We start from the raw sequence: 22,683 nt of genomic DNA on the forward strand, positions 1-22,683 counted from the left end.
CTTTTGTTTAAAAGTTCAGGATATTTGACAGCATGTAAAAACGTCATCAGGGGAAAAAAAACCACAGCGACTCTAGTTACCTTTTTTTAGTTCTTTGTTTAAACAAAAGCGTGAGGTACAGTCAGTTTGGCAGTCAGTTTTCATGCGCAACTTCAGGTTGAGTAAATCGTTTCGGACACAGGGAACCGTTGGAATGACACAAATAAATGAACTTTTTTTTTTTTTCCTTTTTACAAAACCCCGCAATTTCATCTCTTCATGCGATGAATCATGATATATTGTATTTTATTAAAAGAATCCTCTCTTAAGTTGGTTTTCCACACTGGAACAAGTTGACACGATGCACGAGTAAGAATGAGAAAAGTCGATATTAACAGATGGAGCAGAAATCCCACCTCTGAATGAAGATTTATGTAGATTTTTTTTAACTTTAGGAATTACAAACCTCCTAAATTCAGAATTTATACCCAAGGATAATTCAGATGACAAGGTTTTTGAGGCGTTTTGATTTTTACAGCGCTAAGGGTTTAAAGTCGGTACCGTTCAGGGATGTGTGGCATTTAGGCTCAGATTGTCTAGAAGGAAAAAATAAAACAATACACAAGTTAAACCTTCATAACTTCACAAAATCACATCTGTCTGAGGTCCAAAGGTCTTCCATTAAAAAAAGACACTTTTTTTTTAGTTTGACCAAGAGTCACAGTCAAAGCAGTTCAGATTTATACATATTTTTCTCCCTAATTTCTCATTTATCAAATTGGTTTTAGTATTAAGTAATCTCTCCTTCATCTCTCACATCTGTTTCTGTACAAACCTGCTGTTTCCACCAGAGGGCGCTACAGTTTTGAGTTGATGTCGACACCACTTGTAACCATGACACATGAAAATACTTCCACATCCGTATTTAAAAAAAAAAATATGTCCACATCGTCTTTGTAAGAAATGTAGGCTTCATCTCCTTGCAGCACAACTCCAAACTCCCTTTTCCCTTCAACAGTTGGTGATTTAATGTTTCCCCACTCCACCTGGATCAAAATGGAAGGAAGCAGCTCATCGTTTACACCTGCTCAGAGGTGAAAGGTCAGAATGGACCAGGTGATCCTCGTCTACGTGACAGCAGCTGAAGGACTTGCTTCCTGAGCAAGTCACACCGATTCTGATCGTCCGCTGCAGGGATAGATGAGGAAGTACAGGCGCTGCCGTCGTTCTATGTGACCTTCTCATGTTGGATCTGGTAGTAGCAGGCCTGCGGGGGTCAAGAGACATGAGTGCGTGACCCGAATATGGATGCAAAGACCCCAGCAAAGCTGAGAGTGCGCGGCTGTGCGTTACCTTCAGGGTGGTAAACATGATTCCGTGCTCGCCGTGCTGAACGCACGGATCCATCAGGTCTTCGATCAGGCTGACCTCTGAGCCGAGATTTCGGATTCTAACGGGAAAACACGAGATGGATTTTATTTAAACAACAACAGAGAAAGTGGTAAATAACTAAACAAACTGCAGACCAACAATGGACTAAATCAGCTGCCTAGAGATTGTTTAAGGACGCAATCTCGAGTAAATGGATAAATGGTTGGTTGGTTGGATGGTTGGTCAGATGATGATGGATGGATGGATGGATGGATGGATGGATGGATGGATGGATGGATGGATGGATGGATGGATGGATGGATGGATGGATGGATGGACTATCATGATCTCAAACTGAGTCGCCTGCACTGTTTTCTGAAACAACCGCTCTGCTTCCTCTCAGCCATCAGAGCCAGTCAGCGCCGTACCGGGCCCGCAGCACCACATACAGGAACACGGGGAACAGTTCATCCATGGACCACAGGAAGTCCTGCTTCAGCAGAGATTGCACTTCCTGCGTGATCTCCTCGAAGGTGAGCTGGATCACCTGCAGCTTGTCTGACGGGGTGAACGTTGTGCTGCAAAAACACAGGAAACAGGAAGCCTGACTGATCTGTCCTCATGTTAGATTTACCATAACTGTAGAGCTGACTTCTACCTGATCTGCTGTAGCGTTTCGACTGCCGAGGCAAAGCAGGCATCTTTAGTGCTTGAGATAACCTACAGAACATCATCGTTAAAGGAGGCTCTGTATCTAAAATGTAGAGAGTTCAATTTATTTCATAAGTTAAATAAATGATACCGGCTGCTTCTCTCCTGGAGCAGGCAAAGAGTTTGGGATTGAAACAGGCCAAAACTTTCTGCAACAGGAGAAGAAAAGCTAATAAAGTTACCAGGCCAGATTTCTCTTCCATGCGGTTATAAGTATTCAGACAGAGCGTGTGTTTTTACTGTTGGACACCCAGGAAGGCAAGCAGGGCGAGGTCGGGCTGCTTGTTGAGGCGCAGGACACATTCCCAGTACATGTCGTCCTCCTTCTCCTTCTCCAGAGCATAGAGAGTGAAGAGCGGTGGGTAGAGGCGAGGCAGCAGGACAGGCAGCAGCAGAGCCGAGCTACTCACCACGCGGCTGTAAATGATAAAAAAAAATAAAAAAAAAAACACAAGAAGAAGAAGTTCATCCTGATCTGTTCCAGCAGTGAGAGCAGCAGCTCAGTTCGTACCCTGGTTTGGGCGACTCTGACCGGGTGTCAGCGGACGTCTCCTGGTTTTTATCTGGAAGGTTTTCAGTTGGTTCGGGTATTAGACCGCCCTCTTCTGGTAGGTCAGGGAAGAGAAATCTGCAGAGAATTTAACACAAATAAGCCGGAAGATGAAGCACACAGAACAGCAGCGTCATTTTTGCTTGAAGATGCTCCTGCTTGTACCTGACAATCTGGAAGATGCGGAAGAGGTAAGACTTGATCTCGTTGACCGCCTGAGGCAGCAGGCGACGGTTCGCGCCCACGCCAACGTAGGTCATCCTGTAGACGGCCACAAGGGTTTCCACCAGCCGGCCCAGAGGATGGAGGGGGGTGTCACAAGCCTAAAACAGCAGAAGAGGATAATGATTTTCAGGTGTTTGCTTGTTTGACAACCTGAAGCCAAATTCCGATAGGGATGCAATCATACCAAAACTAACCAGGATCTACTGGCCAACATGTTTGTTTGAGACACAGGCCAGAAAAAAAGCACTTTTTTTTTTTAACACATCCTTCCCAGTAAAATGTGGCTCATACTGGACATGTTTATATTTCTTTAAAATGACGTCAGTCAGAAAATAAGTTCTTAAGAATCTTACTTTTAAAAATGTCAGAGCCATTCCTTTAGACACAGTTTAGGACGGAAATAAGACGGGAATCATAAACAACTGTACTATCTGAATGACAGAGGCATAAAATATATTAATATAACCAAAATAACTCATGCAAATTAAGAAAAAAAAAGGAGACTGATGACACGTCCTTGATGGACACCACAATGGATAGCTGCTGCTCTTCAATACTCTCTTCCATGGTTACGATTACATCAAGCAATTTTATTGTTGGAAAAAAAAACCCTGATAATTCATCAATGCTCATTCAAATATGTATACCTAAATGCAAAGATAAATGTCCGATGAACTCACCTTGAGTAGGTACATTCGGACGATGTGATATCTCTCAATTGTGATAGGCCCTTCATGTTGGGGGATGACCTCCAGGCCCTCTAGAGTTTTACTGTGACTCCGAGACAATATTTCTGGACTGAGAAACAAAAACCAGGAATGGAACCTCTCCTGTTCGGTAATGGTATTAAAAAGGGGTCAACTCTCATTCTTTTGGGTACCTGTCTTGTATCTGCTGCCTCCTGGAGGTCAGGGCCACAGCAATATTCTCCCAGGCCTTCAAGTGCTCCCCTTGCCCTGGTGCCTCGCAACCCAGTTGACTCCAGCACTCCTCAAACACTGCCTGCCACTTTTCCTCCGCCCTCACGCTCAGCCGACCCAGCTTCCTGGTTGGATGGATGGATAGATTGGTCTAAACCACAGCGAGGCATTTCATTTAAAGGGTTTTCAAAGATAAAAACAAGAGCTTACACGGCCCGGTTCTTGTCCTTTTCAGCATCAAACAGGTTTGGCTTGAAGTAGGAGCCCGTCACTTTGAGGCCAGACCCCCACTCGCCACTAAAGGAGCCCTCCAGGTAGTCACCATTCGGCATAGTAAGTACACCCTAAGTCAGAAAGAGACGGAGCGTTTAATCTCTAAATAGGGCTCATCTGATCCCTAGTGGGTGGCTTAGATCAGTTCACATTCAGTCCACCTTCCCACTGAGGGTCCAATCATCGGAGAACTCCCCCTCGTAGGTTGTGTCGTCCTCAGACAGAAGGATTCCTGTACCCTGAAGTATAAAAAACCGCCCCGGATTTAATCCCACCATCACAGCCGTTAGATTTTATAGCCTGTTTGCTAGAAATTCTCACCATCATCTTGTTGTCTTTGAAGGCACCTTCATAGTACAGACCAAACTGGGTGACGACGACCCCCGTGCCCTGCCGCTGGTGGTCCTGCCACATTCCCATGTACTTCTCCCCTCTTCAAAGATAAGAGGAACATCTGAGCAGACAATCCTTTGTCAAAATGAAACGATCTCGGGAAGTTCCGAGCGTTACTTTGTGATGTCGTCAAAGACTCCGTAGCCTGTTTTCTTGTCTTGTAGCCATTGTCCGATGAAAACGCTGGGGGACGAGGTGTTGTGCTTTCCGCTGCGCAGCATCCCGTGACCGTGCCGCATGCCGTCCTGGAAGGAGCCATCATAAACTTCGCCGCTTGCGTACCTTGAGCCAGACAGAGGAGGCTTAGGCTCTCACAACATCGTGACAAATGCAACCTGGAGTTTCTCTTTTTAGCAGCATAACATGGTTTGTTTGGCAGCTCTTATTGGCATGACCGAGGAAATCAGTAAAGATCCAAGACAGAGAATTGTAGATGTACTCAAGTTGGAAAAACCTTAAAATGTAATACATAGTGCTCAGGTAAAAAAAAAAAAAACAAAAGCTAACTTGTTATCTTCATAATAGATTTACCGGTATGTCCCAAGGCCATGCATCTTCCCTTCTTTCCAGTAACCTTGATAAAGATCATCTTTACTCAGCGCCTTATTGGGACAAGCAAACTCCCCAAAGCTGCACAAGAGACACACAAACAATGTTTGAAAAAATAAATCTTTCTGCTCGGTGATTCTGATACATTTAGAGGTTATTCTCATTGCTCACCCATCCTCCAACCCGCTTTTGAACGAGCCAGTATAAATCCTCCTATCAGGCCACTTTAGGATACCTCTGAAATTATAAAAAATATAAAATTACAGAAATCCTACTTTGGCTAAAAAGTTTTCTTAGTGTCAAACCGTGACCAACCTGCCATGAGGCTTGCCAGTCAGCCAGCGACCCTCGTAAGTCGCATCCTTCAGCCGTCCGTCTTTATAGAATGTGTACGAAGCCGTCCTGGAGATCGGAGGGTCCGACTTTGACGTCGAGCCGCCAGCGTCCTGCCCCACCCCGCTCAGAGCCTGATCCACAGCCTGGTTGATGGCGCGGAGCCACTTGGTCTAAAAAAAAAAAAAAAAAAAAAAAAAAAGGCAGAAAATCACAAATCCAGTAAAGTGAAAAAGTGTTTAGGAGGAGAGCCGTGTCCGTTTGTAGGTCTACCTTCTCGGCGGAAGACGAGGCCAGCAGAGTTAGCGTCTCCTCAGGCGTGACCACCTTCAAACCATGTCTGCACAGAAACCGATTCTGAAATCAGCCGCGACCAGCCCGACTCTGTCCACACGTATTCCAGGACAAAAATATTTCATTTCAAAGTATTTGTTAGTCAATACTGACGACATACGAAAAATAATTATCCAAAATGGATTCCAAAACATTACATATCAAGAGCAAATTTTATATTTTCTCTCAATATCCAAAAATGATTCCTCAGTGATGGATACTGAGCGAAATTTCGGATGACTTTTGCAGTCTCGCACCGTTTGTAAAAGCTAACCGCTACAATCTTGATCTGTAAAACGGTGGGTTCAAAAAGAGGACATTTGTATTTTAAAGTTATTTATGTCAATAATATTTTTTGGAAATCGTGTCTCCTTTATCGCTTTTGCTTTTAAACAACTTACAGTCCGGACTCGTCCTCTGGTGTCGGCTCCACCCACAGCGTGGCCAGAGCGAAGATGTGATGGGTGGAGAACTGGACGTAGGTGGAGGAAGGAGGAGCGGAAGAGCGAAGATAAAAGGAGAAAATCTCAGTTTATAAAATGTGTTTTTGAAAAATAAATTTGAGACAAACGTCTCCGTTTCCAACATTAAAGTCTAAAAGAATCCAGATGTTCAACAGTTTCCATTACTACAGCCATATACATTTCATAAAAAGCTTTAGAGAAGGAATTTAATGTAGGACTGTTTATTCTAAATATTCTAGTTTTCAACTTTTGATACTTTTTTTTTTTTATTCAACAAAAAATGATTCGCTATCAATGGGAAAATATTAAAGTTTCTCCATGGATAAAATAAAAAATGTTTCTAAAAATGTCTCAATAACGAACAAAAATATTTGCATTTTTGGGCTTTATGCTTCAGGCTTTACTTGTATTTAATGAAAAAAAAAAATCTCACATTTAAATAACAGATTTAAAACAATCATGCAAAACACACGATTTTTACATGCAGGTTCTAATGTCTGTCGACGCACCGCTTCTCAAATTCACACGGCAAAAAGACCTGCAAAGATGTTGCAGAAATAAAGGCCTGGCTTCCAGTCACGCATTTTACATTTAAAACCGATGACGGCTGCACGTCCAAACAGGTTTCACACCATCGGGACGATCACAGGACTCACTAAACGACTCGATATGAACATAAAGGAAGTGGGAGAAACGAATGAAACAGGAACCTGCTGTTGAGAAGGTAACAAAAACTGTTGGTGGTTTTAGTTTTCATATCCCAAACCAACAGCATGAACCAAGGCTTTCCCAGGAAATAAAAACTTTCATCACCTTTTCTTGGATGTAGGTCAATTATCACTGATCGTAATGTGGGAGAAGAAATAAACGAGCAAATGACAGAAATGGGTAAAATGTTGGAGCCTTGGTTGTGGAGAGTTTATCTTCCCATGCAGCGTCCTGGAGGTGGAGAGCAGGCAGAGGGTGGAGGTCAGGAGAGGGCTGAGCATCACTTAAAGGACCCAGATAGTAACGCACCCGGATTTAGATATTTGTGGTTGGAAACCATAAATAGAGGTAAGATGGTAAAACACAAGTTTTACTTAATTTTTCTTAAAAGTGGCCTTTCACGTTTCCTTGAACAGGTCAAGATAAGTCTACGGTCTATACAAAACATGTTCATTTCAGATTTTTTGAGCCCTTTTCGGGCGTCTTATCATTTTAAATCCAAATAAGCTGCTGCTGGCCACACACCCCCCAAATTCAACATTTATGTTCACAAGTGAAAATGGCTGAAAAATGATGCGCAACTACACAACCGTACGTCTTTGGAAAGCAGACGCGGAGCATCCTGGGCAACCAACAAGAACACAGCAAGTGTTTTCTGGAGGGCAAGCCCAAAATACTTGTGTTTTCCAGCAGCGGTTATTCGGCACAAACATGGTGGAGCTCCGCTTGGGTTGCTAGGTAACAGGTTGGGTTTTGGTAGAGTTACTAAGTGAGGGGCAGAGCCTGCTGGTTTGTGATGTTACATTCAGGAGGTTTTTTGAAATGACTCATTTTCCAGACACCATAAAACATGAAGTTATTATCAAAAAGTGGCTGAGTGGAACGCAGGACCCAAGTACAGAGGCAGTCACAGGTTCGAGTCCCGGCCCGTTGACTTTTGCCCTTTATCATAACTTGCTTTCTTGTCAATCTACTGTGAAAGAAAGGGCAACAGAGCCAAAAATATTTTTAAAAACGTCTGGGTGTTTTTGTACGAGCACTTGGGCTGTTTTTAGAGACCCAGATGGAAGTAGAAAAAAGTACAAAATGTGAGTATTGCATAATTGGTTCCCTTAAAGTTTTAAAACTTTTTTGTATATTTCAACCCAAAACATACATTGTACAGGCAAAGTTTCCTACATATCTATCAAGATGTGCCAATGAAATAAACTAGACTGCACAACAAAATTAATACAATCTACCATTCTGGAAAACCTGCCTCTTAATTTGGTGTTAACGGCTTGGCAAACTCGTGACAAACGTTTGAATATTTACGTGCAACATATTGTAAAAGTTCACTTTTATAACCCCTTAAAGGCCAACTGCAGTTTCTGTTTATTATTATTACTCCCTCGAATTAATTGGCTTTTTGGAGCCTTTAAACATATACAATAACTATTGAGATTGAATTTATCTAAAAACAGATAAATAGATGTATTGACTTCAGTTAATTTCAAAAATTTTAAATTGAATTCTGTGATATTAATAATAAATAAATAAATAAAGCTGATGACTCAAAGCCTTAAACACCTAAAACAAAGACAGACAAGAAAGAAGAAAAACAAAGAGGATGAAGAGGGGCTGGACAGGGGGAGATGAAATCGTCTCCTGGCTGGATACTTACAAGGTTTTTACAAGGCGCCACGCCCTGACAGCACAGAGGCAAGCACACACAGACTCTTGAAACACACCGGAGAGAGAAAAAGCAGAACAGCCAAAGATGTGATGCAGCAAGAGCACGCGTGAGGGTCTGACCTGCGCGTGCACCAGCGAGTCGTTGAAGAGGATGAACCAGTTGACGGAAAAGCGGCCGGCGTTCTGCACCGTGAGAGATTTGTTGCTGCTCTCGTAGATGAGTCGGCGGTGGGGCTTCCTCAGGGAGTCCTGGCCACAAACAGAGCTCACGTTTATCCTGCTGAAGCGCCACGAGACGCCGAGGACGCCCGAAACCGAAGGAGTACCGTCATTTTCCCCGGGAAGCTCTTCCAGAAGTGGAAGGTGTACTCGGCCTCTTTCCTTTTCCTCTTCAGCTGCAGAGTCAGAGCTTCGAACTTGGACCAGCTGTCCTGCAGCTTCTGGTAGTCACCGGAGCTCTGAATCGACGACAGACATAAAATAAACATGTTGCCGCCTGCTTTAGGTGGAATAATGACGGTCATTTCAGTCGACTTTACCACCAGCAAATCAACAATTTAAGCTGATTTCATTTCAGCATTTAAAAATTACTTCTGATACCGATATGTGAGGTTTAGCATCGGCCGATACCGATACGATACTGAGAAATAACGCTGGATTGACTTAAAATTGTTCTTTTTTTTTATATGGACATTAATGTACTGAATAACAAAATTATTTGATATCTCTGCACCAGTATAGCACATCTGATAGCTTCACACACTACAAACAAGCAAAAATTGAAACTGACACAAACAATAAGTTGACTACATTGGTCAAACATGTAGAAAATAAACTGCAACAAACCTTTAAAATGGTTCAGAAAGTACAATTAATTCTAAATATAATGTAAAATAAATAAATATCACTCATAGAAAAAAAAGCATAGAATTAGACTAAGTAGATTTGCTCTTGTGGAACAGACACGTTGTCACGATTCCTGATCCAGAATTGTTTTCAATATCAGGACCGATATCGACCGATATCCAATACCGATATCAGATTGGTGTTTCTCGATCATCTACTCTGCGTACCACTTCGAAGCAGGTGGCCAGTTTGAGCAGCAGCCGGCCGTATTCGTGCAAGTGTTGTGTTGGGAGGTAGAAGAGCGCCACCAAGAGGTCGGAAGTGGCGGTGTTCTCCTCGCTGCACTCCGACAGCCTCTGCAGCAACTCGGGACTTTTTCCGAAGATGTCCCTTAAAAAAAAAAAAAAAAAAAAACGAACAAAATAAATTAGCATTTAATATTGTGAAACACATGTTTTCAGGTTAAAGCTAACAGTAAACTCACAAGGACGGTTTTGTAAGAGCGTGGAAACCTCCCATCACAAAGAAGTTCCCCACAGTTGAACAGTAGCTTTAAAACAACAGAAGAGTTATTAAACAGAAAGCTGGAGCGCAGAATCAAAAAACGTCGCGTTTCTGGATACGAACTCGTTGTAGACGTCTAGGAAGATGCTGGCGTGCTCCAGCATGAGGAGGCTGCTGACGTCACGGCCGCGCCGCAGGTTGGCGGTGAGGCTGGCGGCGTGCTGCCCGGTCAGGTGGCTCAGCAGGCTGAATCTGCCCGCCAGCGTCTGCAGGAGCTCAGTGGCCGCCGGCCCCAACGCTGAGCTCAGAGACTCTGAAGAAGGAGCCAAATTAGTGAGGCATTTTACACACAAAGGTACCAATATCAGTTTAACTTGTTCTCACCGAGCTCCAGCAGGGGGCGCAGAACTTGGGATTTGACGTCGCACAGCTTGCAGTAGAACTTCCTCTCCGCGGACGCCAACTCGTGCAGACTGGAGATGAAGCCCATGACGTTCCTGTCGGACAGCGCGACGCACCGGCGCCCGCCGGCGACCACGCCGCTCACAAAGCCCAGCTGAAGAACGACACGCAACACGGAGAAAATTTAAAACAAGATTCTGAATAAAAAAAATATCAAGAACATTAACAAAAATAATAACTTTAGCGCAAAGCTGATTAATTTTACATCATAACACTCCACAGTTTGCAACTATAAACCACATTCTGGACTTATTGGTCAGCTCCAGTGGACGATAAAATTATGTCCACAAGTCTTTTAAAGACTACTGAAAAGACATAAAATTCAAGACAAAAAAGCTTATTGCTATATAATTGGATATTGTTTGCATACACAGAAATACTCCAGAAAATAATAGCCAGAAAAAAAAAAAAATTGAAAAAAATAAGATAAAATTTCTCAGAGTGCCCCATATGGTTTTCACTAACTCCAATTCAAAACCTTTGTAAGATTATCAATGAAATGCAAGACCTGGTTCATGACAAACATGTACAAATGTATATATTTCAGACATAATGCCAAGGGTTTTTTTTTTGCGCTGAACGAATGTAGCATTGAATGAGTTGGCAACGTAACCTTACGTTCATGCAGAATGGGAGCAGGACAGGCTGCTGGGTGTAGCCTCCCGGCCTCTCGTCTTCCTCCTCCACCTCCTCTTCCTCTCCTCCAGCCTCCTTCACCTGCTGCCCGCTGTAGTAAATGATGGGCTGGATGCAGTCTCCGTCAGCCAGCAGCAGAGTGTGTCTCTCCCCAGCGCTGGCGTCCCAAACCCGGATCCCCTCCGACAGCTGGAAGGGAGTAAAAAGAAAAAAACGAATAAAAACGCCAACGCGACTCCTGGGATGAACTTCAGCACCGGTTAGTTTACAGACTTTTGCAAGACGGGGGACGGTGCTGGGCGTGTCCATGTGTCCCAGCTGACCGGAGAGGTTACTGCCCCATGAATACACCTAGAGAGGAGATACACACATTTTTTTTTAAATATACTGTTAGCAATTCAAGATAAATACCATAAATGTTAAGTGCCGACAGGCGGACCTGAGACTGAGCCGTCAGAGCGATGGAGTGATGAGCGCCGGCTGAAACACGGATCACCTCCTTCTTGTTCAGGCTCTTGATGCAGAGCGGCTGCAGCCTGCAAACACACACCAAACACACACCGCCGCAGCGTTTCCACCGACCGTATGATAGACAATATTGAGAATTACTTCATGAAAACACACCAATTAAAAACAAACAAAGAAAACGTGTTTTGGTACAAGGATGAGTTGTTTTTTTTTCTATGACTGCATGTTGGAGATAGAGAAGTAAAATATGTGCTAAGAAACTTAGAAATGTAGAAATTTCAACTTTTTAAACTCAAATAATATCCAAGTTTCTTCCAGAAAATTTCTGAGATTCATCTCAAAATGTTATTTTTTTTTCTTACCAATTTTTGACTTTTGGAGCTCAGAACATTTCTGAAAAAAATCAAACATTATGGTTTTTTTTTTACTTTTGAAAGTTTTTTTTTTTTAAAGAGAAATTCTGAGATTAATCTAAAAATTTCTAATTGGTTTTGCGCTCATTCGTAACGCAAACACAGCAAGTTAGACTTAATAATCATTAAGCATCAACCAAAAACAGCTGCTAAAAATCGATGAAAAGACAGATAGATAAATAGCACTTTGGTTACTCAAACGCCTGTTTGAGGAAAACTGAAGCCCTTCATTTGGTCTGTCCACCTGTCCAGGTTGTCTCCGTGTCCCAGCTCCCCGTGCTCGCCGTGTCCCCAGCTCCACACTTCGGTCTGCAGGGTGGGAAACACCTCCTGGTCCTCGGGAACGCCCCCTCCCATGGGGGTGAGGGCGAAGGCCCGCGTCCTGGAGCGCCCCATCTTCCTCAGCAGCCGCGGCGACACTGCGGAGACGAAGAGCCGACACGTAAAAAAAAGTTCGTCTTTGGAAGATTTAAGGACATTGTGATTGATGGAGGTTAAAGTGACTCAAAGACGGGAGTGAACTCATGCCTGCGCACAGACGGAAACAATGGCTGCATTTAATCAGATGAAACGTGCAGATCAGTGAAGGTTAATAGAAACGAAGAGACAACCAAAGCAAAACCGACCCAAACTGTTAGTGAAGAAAACTGGATGTGCTTCGTGCACAAATAGCGACCTTCTTACTGCATGTCCTGCTAATTTAAATAAAGAGAAATCTGGTGCATTTTAGTCAGAAACCACCACTGCGACAAGCTCCACTTCCCTTTAGAAACCAATTCTTCAACTAAATGTTTCACTTCTTGTTATTGTTCACGACCTGCTGCAGGCCGTATCCAGATGAGCGGCTGCCGCATGTCGTCTATTGACCGGGAGATTTCGGAGGTTGACCTTTAGCCTTTCTGTGGCGAAGACTGAAAACAGGAATGGCTCAAGACAAACAGACGACTGAAAAAACAGCAGCAGAAAAACCAGCCAACACAGAAGCAGATGAGATAAACTGCGTTTCCATTACGAATGTGAGCAAAATTTGGTTTATATTCCGCTAATGTAGAAAAAATGAAAAACACAGTTTTGCAATAAATAAACGCAATGAAAATCAACACGTGAATACGTTTGTTCACAGCGCCATCTTCCTCCTGCCACTTCCTGTCGTCTTCTTCATCTTTTCCGCCAGTAGAAAAAAAAACAACACTGCCCCCTGGCGTAAAAACCTTTTATTGAAAAAAAACAGAGGTTTCTTTTGCCAAAATTGGTTGTTTCCATTAATACATATTTATTTTCCTAATCCAATTTCAATGTGCCTACACAATTTTACGGCTAATGGAAACGCAGCTATAGATGCTCCAGAGCGAAAGGCATGCATCCAGCTGCACACGCGCTTGCTGTACTTACGCAGCGGGCCATAGGAGGAGGATAAGAGGTGAACGGCGTATCTACCCTGAGAGAGGAGCCCCGGCAGCGAGAGGCGGCGCCGCAGACCCTCTGCCTCCTCCTCGTGAATGTCCCCTGTGCTGGAGCTCTTCTTGGCCTGGACCGACTCTTCCCGGCGGACGCGCTCCGCCCCGCCGTCGGCCGCCCCGCCGAGCGCCTCCAGCCGCGACGACGGCAAGTAGAAGTTCATCATCCTCTTCAGGGAGAGGGCCTCGTAGGTGGAGGCAACGCGCTCGCCCACCGCCGAGGCGCAGGACGCCACCAGGCTGTTGAGGGCCGACGAGCCGCGGCCCAACGATGGCGTCTGGTGGGGGCGGGGGGAAAACAAACACACACACACACACACACACACACACACACACACACACACACACACACACACACACACACACACACACACACACACACACACACACACAAAAAAAACCCTGAGCAGAAGCAGATTTCAGCAGAAATTCTGAAAACTTAGAGCTCCAGCATGTAACTTTTATAAAAACAAAAAATAAAACAAATCTTTGACTTATTTATTATAACTGTCACCATGTCATTACAGTTTGTTATGAGACAGATGATTTGTGAAAACATCAATCTCCCCGTCTCCTCCCTGAGCTGCTATTGACATCCGAAGAAATGCACCAAAAACAACCAATCAAAGCCCAGGGGGTCGGTCTTAGCGCTGTCAATTGAACTAATGTAGATGCTGCTAAATGTGCTAATGCTGGAGAAACAACTTGGTCATTTATGTATTAAGAAATGCTATGAATTATTAAATACAAGATATTCTAACTGTGCTTAACTAAAAGTTGCCAGATGAATTTTTCTGTTCGGTGACGGATCCAGATGCTCACCTGCAGCGCGTGCAGACCGCCGTTGGCCATCTTGGCTTCAGTCTGCGATGCGTCCGACAGCTTCCTCAGGTATTCCTTCACTTCCTGCTCGCCAGGATACGGGGAGCTCTTAGCGGAGGAGGTGGAAGCAGCAGCTTTAGGGGAAGGCAGGGGGTCCGAGTCAGAGGGCAGGTGCGCTGCGGTAGTTGTTCCTGCCTTCTGGGAGTCCTCGGGGTCAGGGGTGGGGTCAGGAGTGCGAGCTGCTGGGGTTGAAGTGGAGCTGCTGTGGGAGGGCAGGATGGGTTCAGATGGGGATGTTTTCAAGATTTGGGTAGGAGGGGGGTCCTCTCTGGCTTCCACTCCCATGGGGCAGTAATGGCCGTCGGAGATTATGACGTGGTCCTCTTTGTCCGTCATCGTGTACAGCAGCTGGTTACACTGGTTGCATTTGTCCACAGGGGGACGCTGGATACCGTCGGGTCCCACGCAGCGCACCAGAGCTAGGCTGTGCGAAGCACCGCAGGCCACCTGCAGCACCCACCTCCCAGCCAGCTGCTCCACCTTCTGAGGCTTCCAGACGGGGAAGACGGCCGCGTTCAGGCCCAGCTGACACCCACTGCCCCACGCCCACACCTCCCTCTGCGCCGACAGCGCAAGGCTGTGTTTCTCTCCGCAAGCTAGCTCCAGGATGGGGACCGACTGAGCGCCGCCGGGTTCCAGCAGGGCTACGGGCGTCGGGTTGGGCACGCAGCTGAGGCCCGACAGGCCGCACTGGCCCGCCGCGTTGTCCCCCCACATGTGGACGCTGCCGTCCTCCGTTACCGCCCCGCTGTGGAAGCTCCCGGCTGCGACCGCGACCACCCGCTGCCCGCTGAGCGCGTTCTCCAGGGTCGGCTTAGTAGGCTGGGAAGACTGAGTCTGCTTCCATGGCAACTCCCCGAAAGTATACACCTGTCCTCCTGTAAATAAAAAAAACAGAAACAAAACAACAGAGGAAACTTTTCTTTTAATATGAAGTCAGCTCTACATAAAAAAAAGTTAAATTAAGATTCAGAGTAGGACTGGGAAATAAAAATCCGATTTTAATCGATTTTTTTCACTCGCTTTCTTTCCTGAAAAAAACAAACAAAAAAAAACCAAATGGCAGAAAATATTTTCAAGAAGTGGTTTTTATTTCAATTATCCTTTGTGAGTTGTACGATGGAGTATTAGACATGAATTTTTGTTTAATTATGAGAATATAGTCACAATATTAGCAGAATAAAGTCAGGATTTTACCAGGAAAAATCCTTAAAATTTGATCTATTTTATTCTCCTAAAATTATGACTGCACTCTTGTACTTTTATGACTTAATTCTTTTCATTAAAATAAATAAATAAATAAATAAATAAATAAATAAAATAGAGAAATCTTAGTCTGACTCTAATACTCTGTCGTGGAGCTGACCTGAATTTAAAGCCCAAGTAAATAGAAGCTGTAAAACACGCTTTTCAAACAAGACGACTGACCTTGGGCATGCTGACATCACTCTGAACTATGGAAACCAAAACTATGAAGAGCTTTGTTGAAAAGAAAAAAAAAAGTTTTCCAAAATTTAAATATGCAGAAACCAAAGATTTGATAAATCAGTTTATCACCCACTTAGGAGGTTTGGCAGTAATTGTCAAACAAGGTACTCTCCTAATTGGGAAAGACTTTACAGTTATCTTATCATATTATACATGCAGATAACAGTCTAGCGTGGTTCCTTTACTACACATTATTAGCAATTGAAATGACTTTCTCTTTTTTCCCTCAGCAAGGGAGTCGTACCATGGACGGGAATCGAACTCGGTAACCTCTATCTGCGGTCCCGTGGCGCTCTAACCACTGCGCCACGGGACAACTCTAGCTTCATTTCTATGCTTTTGAATCACGGCAGCGCAGTTTCACCTTCCACCAGCAGAACCCCGTGCTGCGCTCCGAGGGCGACCTGCAGCACTGGCCGCGGGAGGAGCAGCCTCTCTGGGACCACGCTGTAGGAGTAGCCCCTCCAGGAGTGGAGGAGACCCCGCTCCCCTCCGTCGTCATCTTCAGAGCTGGAGGGAAAAAAGCACATTGATGTCAGTGCAAAAAAAAAAAAAAAAGCTTCGACCAGTTTTAAATAAAAGAAAGAGTGATTAAAAGAGGAATTGGAGATGTGTGGGTGGCTGCAGTAGCAGCTTTTCCAACAACAGTTGTTTTGTTGGTTAAAGCAGAAGTGAGCTCCGTCCGTAGGCGATGTCACATGGTGATCACATCCATCCAGGCTGCCTGGAGAAACAGCTGAGCAGGATTATATCAGCCCCAATCCTGAGGAGGTGGTGGGACCTACCTCTTCCCCTGGGCTTCCATCAGTGAGTGGGCTCTACTGCTCCATCAGGACCTGGCTGCTGCTCTCAGCCCTGTGTAACAAACCAAGCATTAACAGTCAGCTTCCTAATGAAGCCCATTTATAGGCTGTCAATCTGATTTTAACCAAACAGAAACCATACAACTGAGCCAACTGGTCTAGATCTTAAAACGAAAGCACGTTGTCGCCCTTCACATTTTTTCTGAGATAAAATTTACCATTTCATTAAAATACATTTATTCCATTATTTGCAGCACAAACTGCGGACGTAATAATTCTGAAAAACATCATAATACAGCTTCTGGCAGGTGTTTGCTAATCTTTGCTGTCTGATATCAGCTAACCTGGCAGCTAGCAGCAAAAACAAACCCAAACCTTAAAGGTAAACAAGATAAAAAATAAAAAACTTCTTTTTCTTACCAGCCGGTTCTGCTGACTGTTCTTCTGGTTGTTACTTTAGCCCAGAAGGTAAATCCTCCGTTAGTGGAGCTGTTGGCAGAGAAAAGCCGCTGCTTGTTGTTTTACTGTTGACATTAGCGGTTAGCTGCAAAGATGGTCTACAAAACAAGAGGCGCTACTCGGCATTGAAATTGAGGAAAAATGAGAAAGAAGCAGGTTTCTTAAAGTGACAGTACGAATACGCCGGAACTAGAATTTGGGACATTTAGAAATCCTTTAGTATCCAGCTTATGCGTAATTCTCCTCTAATGAATCACAGTGCGGTATAAATCAGGAGTGCCCAAAGTGCGGCTATTTTTAAACGGACCTGATGCATACATTTTATATAACATTTGAAGGGGGACCATTACAAACCCTAATTTATGCATTATTAAATGGAGAGTGTTTGGTAATGAACAACGTATTTCATTTTATTAGCCATGTGTTTGGGGGTGGATGGGAGGTTATTTGCTGTAATTTAATAACATAATAGGTAGGTCACAAAAGTCTATACTATTTCCTGAAAAAGAGACATGGCTGAATTCAACACGGGTTTTTGAACCAAGTTTTTGTATTATTTGCCAAGTATCAGCTAAAAACGTTTTTTGGACCCAGGAAGTATTAGGTTTATTCTTGGGTAGTTTCTTTGTCTTCCATCCAAAAATTTAAACTTTTTCTAATTATATTTATGCAGAAGGCCACACCAACAAGGTAATTTCAAAAGAAGTGATATTGGATATAATTTTGAATATATTAGAATGAAAAGGAATAGAGCAAATTGAAACTAAAAAAAGTTTACAATAATATTGTTAGAGATGTCTAATGTCAGAGTAATACGGTCACATTTCACAAATGTCTTGCGGATGGAGGTCTAGTTTTCTCTAAACATCAGAGTGAGATCTCTTAGGTTTTTCCTGCTTTGTTAAACTGAAGCTCAGCTGGATGGTGAGCAGATTCAAGAATGAAAAGGCATAAAGCAGTTAAAGATGCAATTCTAAAGAGATTAAGTGAAGACGTGTCCGTGTTCACGAGACAATGTTGGTGCTACGTTTGCATTTTTCTTTTTTTCTTTTTTGCATTAGGTTGTGTGCAAATAGGTTTCATGTTAATACATTTAATGAGACAAACCTTTAATCCCTCCTCATTGTTTCCAGGCAGCTTTGACCCATCAGCCTCAATTGAAGAATGGAGATTAAATTAAAATGAGTACAGAAATAGTCCAGTTTTATCTGCAACAAACTGGTCAGGAGCACAAAACATTACAGGAACATAAAAAGATGTCCATTTTCTCAGAATGCCACATCTATTATATTTTGTAACAAATGCGAAAAATCAGGAAAATAGATTCACTTAAACACCAATAAAACAAACAAAAAAGTACTTTATTTTAGCAACACTACAACATAAACACTTTCAAATATGGCCGTTTTTTAAAGAAAAGAGAAACGTTTGTGTCAGAGTAAAAAAAAGAAGAAGGAAGAAAAAAAAAACTTTCCATGAAGACTGAAATGTACATGGATTTGCACACATGGCAGCTGACTCAGACATTCTCTGTTGGTAGAAGCACAGTGGCGCCCTCTTGTGTCATAATACATGTCAAATCAGACTCTGTTCTGATATAAACCTCCTCATTTGGTGTTTCTAATAGTTTAATGGCAAAATATATGTTTTTTTTAACTTTTCATCAACTTTTCTGACCCGTCCAACTAACAAAACAAGAGGTATGACAGAATCCACATCCTGCTCAGGGGCACTTCAGACATTTTGAAGGCACTGCTTCTTATGCTACATAAGTGCACTAGGTGTGCTTCTATTCATATAAGCTATTCATATTCAAAGGCTTGATTTTACACAATTCGTTCTTCTAACCTACCAAGTATTTTGAGTTTTTTCTGCTAAAACTAAAAGCTTGGTTTTTATATATCAATTATCAGTGATTGAAAAGACTGAGGCAGTGAGGTAAAAACACTGTTTAGCAACTTATGAGGAACGCAACATACGCAAAATACTGTATATGTGCCAGAAAACAGTCTGTCATAGGATTTGCCTCAGCCTTTTCAGTGTGGTCATACAGTGTATGTTGGATCACAGACTCTACCTCCAGAAAAATAAAAAAAATATATCTAAAATATTTTAATATCTCACCTGGTGATATTAATGTCTGCAATGTATCATGACTCTACTCAGTCTAATCCTTCAAAAAAAAACCCAAAGAGGTCAAGTGATGCTGATGCTGTCCTGACAAGCACCTCCAGGGTGGTTCAATCAGGTTTCCACCTTCCCGTAGGTGCCGTCGGGTGGCCGGTAGTGCTTGGGGAAGGCCCTGAGTTGGAACGAGTTAAAGGCGTATTTTCTCGCGCCAACGTTCTTCACCGTGTTTTCTCGTCTGCAGCCCTCACTGTGAAGACAAAAGAAGTGGGAGGGGGAGACGAAAAGAGTTAAAACACAATCAAAACATACTGTGGGTAGGCATGACGACTGTTAACTTGCTACCTGATGGACGATCAAGTTGTTTTGTTAAGTTACGAAGCGACTACAAGTTAAATTACCTTTTTTTATGTATAACAATAAAATTGTAATATATAATATTATTTGGCAACCTAACTTGTTTAAAAAATGTAAATCAATTGATCAATCAATCAGGCAGTCTTTTCATGTAGAACTTTTCATACACAGTGAAAGCTGAATGTTTTATGAAAATGCTTCTTACAGAAAACAAACTACCTTATTTAACACTTCTCTCTAATCTGTACAGTTTGAATTATAAGAATTTTAAATGTCCCTTTTTAAATTGTTATCCAACTAACTTGTCTGTTATTAGGTTGAATAAACGAACTAGATTAAGATACAAAGGTTTACTACTTGTAAATATCAATCTAAATAATCTGCATAGCAGGCTTGTAGCGAGCAAACTAGTTAGCTAGAAGATACATATTTTACATTATAATAGCAAAATTTTAGTCCATAACTTCTAGTGTATCTCTTATTTTTGAACAAGCTTAAATATTTATAGGTTTTGATTATTGATTTGAGACTAGCTTTTTCTTAAACAACAGAGGTTTTAATGGCAAAGCTAACTTGCTATTTAGCTAGCAAGGCCTAAATTGAAATGTCCTTAAACTTTTTTAATTCTATTGCTTGTAACTTCAGTTCAGGTAAGCTAAACAAGTTAGCTAGGAAATATGACATTTAAATCCACATCTGTAAATAGAAAACAATGTGCTTTTAAATAAAAATGTAAAATTATCTGCTTAGAAGCTGATATAGTAAATGGCTGGCCAACCAGATGATCAATTACCAAGAAATTTATCAAATGAAATTTGCAATGGTGAGACTTTTTAAATTCAGCCATATAATGTAAAAGGAAAAAAAATACATGAAAAATATTACAAGAAAGAAACATATATGTATCATCAACTTAAAAAAAAGAAAGTAAAACCGACACAAGAAAAAAGAAAAAAAAAACAGAGTAACAATACTGACATATATATATTTTCCAAGTGGAGGCATAAAATATTTATTTGAGCAACATTATGACTGTAAGGGCACATAGACAGAGGGTTTTCTTGGATTTGTGTACACATTTAAAGCAGTGTGGGTGCTGGACAAAGCAAGAGTTTAAATATTAAAGTGACATTAATTTGAGGCATAGCTGAAAATACTTTTTTTTTCTTTTTTTTTTACCGTAATACATGTCTGGGTGCAGCTGGAATATGAAAGTTACCACTGGAATAAATTAACAAAACTGACACCTTAAAAGCAACAAAATCACTGTTCTCGCAATAACTTTCTGCACAAATCTCTGTAAGTCTTATTAGAAACAGAAATGCAGAACATTTTTCTGTTAATACAATGAGTAAATTTCAGCATATTAACAGTTTACAGTTAGGTGTGAGGATTGTAACACGATGATAATGTTACATTACAAGTCAAACATCTCCAAAAACAATATCTGACAATAAGGCTTAGAGTTTTGGACAGAACTTCAATCTGTGAAGAAATTTAGTCACACAAGAAAATGCATATTCAGTTTCAATAGGCAGTAAAACAGACATACACAGCAAAGAAATAAAGTGACTAGAGTAGGACAGTTATGGCACAAGCATAATATTCAGCATAGATGTACTGATTTCTGTATATACTCAATTCCTGATTCATAATAAATATCACAGACAACAATGTACTGAGACAATTCAAGCACTTAAATATAATTCTTACGAAAACATATTTCAAATATATCCTCTTATAGATCTGCAAAAACAAGAACAAATAGCTTCATGAAACAGCAACGTAACTGAACCCTTTAAGAAGAACTTCATCATCATGTATCTCTAAAGTTGGATAGCAAATAATTAACATATCTCTGAAACTGACATTTTTTCTCCAATAAACTGTAATTTCCACCTCATTGTCTAGCAGCTGTCACTTTATTTATCATTTTATATATATTTAAAATATTAAAAATAGTTATTGTTTTTGTTCAATAAATGCTAACTGTGGTAGGTCTGCAGATCAAGGAGAACTCAGTAATCTTGTAAAATCAACAAGTTATAAATTGCAAAAAAAAAAAGTGTAGTTTGCATTTAATTTTCCAATTGGTACTTTAAAACATAATTTAACTCATTAGTTGATTACTTAATGATCATTAACTGTTTTTAATTTTTTTTTTCTTAAGAAAAATATTATGCCCACTTGCTAATAAGCTAGCTACACAGAAAAATAGTGACTATGTAGCCTTTTTTTAAGACACTGGATCTTAAATTTGATTTGAAATTAGGGATTTTTTTTATAATTTTTTTTAATCCATTTTAAATATCTTGATAACACGGTAATTTGACTAGGGATAAATAATGGTAATCCTCATCTATTTTTTTATCTTTCTAGCCAAATAAAAAAAACAACAAAATAGTGAAGCTAATATGCTACTAGCAGCACAAAAATATAGAAAAAGTTAGAAACCAAAGAAGGCTTTTTTTACCAAATCTTTTCTAATGAAAACAATACAACTAAAAAGCACATAAACTCAAACTAAACTCATCCATAAGCATAATGTACAGAAAATAAGATTAGCATAATTCAGCTAGCTAGGAGCTGAATATGCTACCAGGATATATAATTATAAATCCTAGTGGATTTATAATTATATAAATTTATATAGGTTTATCAGGAACACGCGCCACTGTATCATTTCAATTCTTGTAAATGAAATAAAAATAATTCAACACTGTATCTGAACAAACGAAAAACTTCGCTAACATGCTAAAATGATAGAAGGTTTTTCTGTGTAGCGTGCTAGCTAGCATGGATCCACATCAACCGTGAAATCATGATTAAAATATTTGTTAAATCTATTTGAGAATACAGAGAAGCTTGTTATACACTGACAAGCTAACAAACTGATCACTGGTCAGTGTATGTGAATGCTGGCAGGACATGAGAGCCAATAAACTCCCAAGGGAGGCCAATTCGGTCTTATCTATTTCCTTACTGGGTCGATCTTAATGATACAGAGTCTGAATGCTCTGGGGAGGCAGCTGATGCTGCAGGCCAAGATATTGATTTTTAAATAGCATACTTCCAAGTGAAGCAGCATGAATGCTTTCAGTTCCCCAAAGTAATAAACACACTATTCATCCTTTTTCTTCCAGACACATCGAATTATGGTATAATTCTGTCTTGAGCATTTATTTGTTGCCTCGAAAATAAGACAGAGTCCAGATATGAGTGTATATTTTTTCCATAACAAACATATGCAATATATTTTAACAATGAAATCTATTATTGTATTTACTATTAATAATTT

At 41.4% G+C, this 22,683-nt stretch overlaps 2 protein-coding genes across 9 annotated transcripts in view; both read right to left on the minus strand.

The window, feature by feature from the left end:
• Positions 1-76: 76 nt before the first annotated feature.
• als2b (alsin Rho guanine nucleotide exchange factor ALS2 b) lies at positions 77-17,042 on the minus strand. 3 transcript variants are annotated; one of them, XM_088014623.1, is made up of 34 exons: positions 16,863-17,042; positions 16,425-16,494; positions 16,004-16,149; positions 14,092-15,029; positions 13,205-13,547; positions 12,057-12,231; positions 11,371-11,467; positions 11,205-11,282; positions 10,914-11,120; positions 10,218-10,389; positions 9,957-10,146; positions 9,814-9,879; positions 9,557-9,719; positions 8,810-8,941; positions 8,604-8,732; positions 6,039-6,109; positions 5,578-5,644; positions 5,287-5,477; positions 5,143-5,208; positions 4,954-5,052; positions 4,540-4,704; positions 4,351-4,462; positions 4,191-4,268; positions 3,967-4,100; positions 3,717-3,881; positions 3,517-3,634; positions 2,777-2,934; positions 2,594-2,689; positions 2,302-2,478; positions 2,153-2,210; positions 2,009-2,070; positions 1,779-1,928; positions 1,333-1,429; positions 77-1,246 (listed from the first exon to the last, which is right to left on the minus strand). In XM_088014623.1, exons 2-34 carry the CDS (start codon positions 16,442-16,444, stop codon positions 1,208-1,210), a joined length of 4,959 nt encoding a protein of 1,652 aa, XP_087870749.1. In that variant the 5' UTR covers positions 16,445-16,494; positions 16,863-17,042; the 3' UTR covers positions 77-1,207. The 3 variants fall into 3 exon arrangements, with proteins under 3 accessions (XP_087870749.1, XP_014847122.2, XP_014847125.2); XM_014991636.2 differs by having other exon boundaries at positions 2,573-2,689; positions 16,863-17,041; XM_014991639.2 differs by having other exon boundaries at positions 2,573-2,689; positions 13,250-13,547; positions 16,863-17,040.
• An 893-nt stretch (positions 17,043-17,935) lies between these two features.
• Positions 17,936-22,683, minus strand: part of inpp4ab (inositol polyphosphate-4-phosphatase type I Ab) — a 29,252-nt gene continuing 24,504 nt past the window's right edge. For all 6 annotated transcript variants that reach the window (XM_088014697.1, XM_088014695.1, XM_088014693.1 and 3 more), the window contains one exon: positions 17,936-19,278. In XM_088014697.1, the coding sequence (XP_087870823.1) occupies positions 19,146-19,278 (133 nt within the window). In that variant the 3' untranslated portion in view covers positions 17,936-19,145. The remainder of the gene's footprint in view (positions 19,279-22,683) is intronic.

Source organism: Poecilia mexicana, unplaced genomic scaffold, assembly GCF_051168715.1.
Source record: "Poecilia mexicana isolate PSO_F unplaced genomic scaffold, ASM5116871v1 scaffold_2, whole genome shotgun sequence".
NCBI classification, from domain to species: Eukaryota; Metazoa; Chordata; class Actinopteri; order Cyprinodontiformes; family Poeciliidae; genus Poecilia; species Poecilia mexicana.

Bases quoted from the DNA above. Each gene is read 5' to 3' on its own strand.
- als2b (XM_014991636.2), bottom strand. From the start codon at position 16,444: ATGGAAGCCCAGGGGAAGAG. The intron at 5,645-6,038 runs GTAAGTTGTTTA...GTTTCTGTGCAG, and splicing joins CCAGAGGACGAGTCCGGACT to ACATGGTTTGAAGGTGGTCA. The intron at 1,247-1,332 runs GTAACGCACAGC...TGACCCCCGCAG, and splicing joins TCATGTTTACCACCCTGAAG to GCCTGCTACTACCAGATCCA.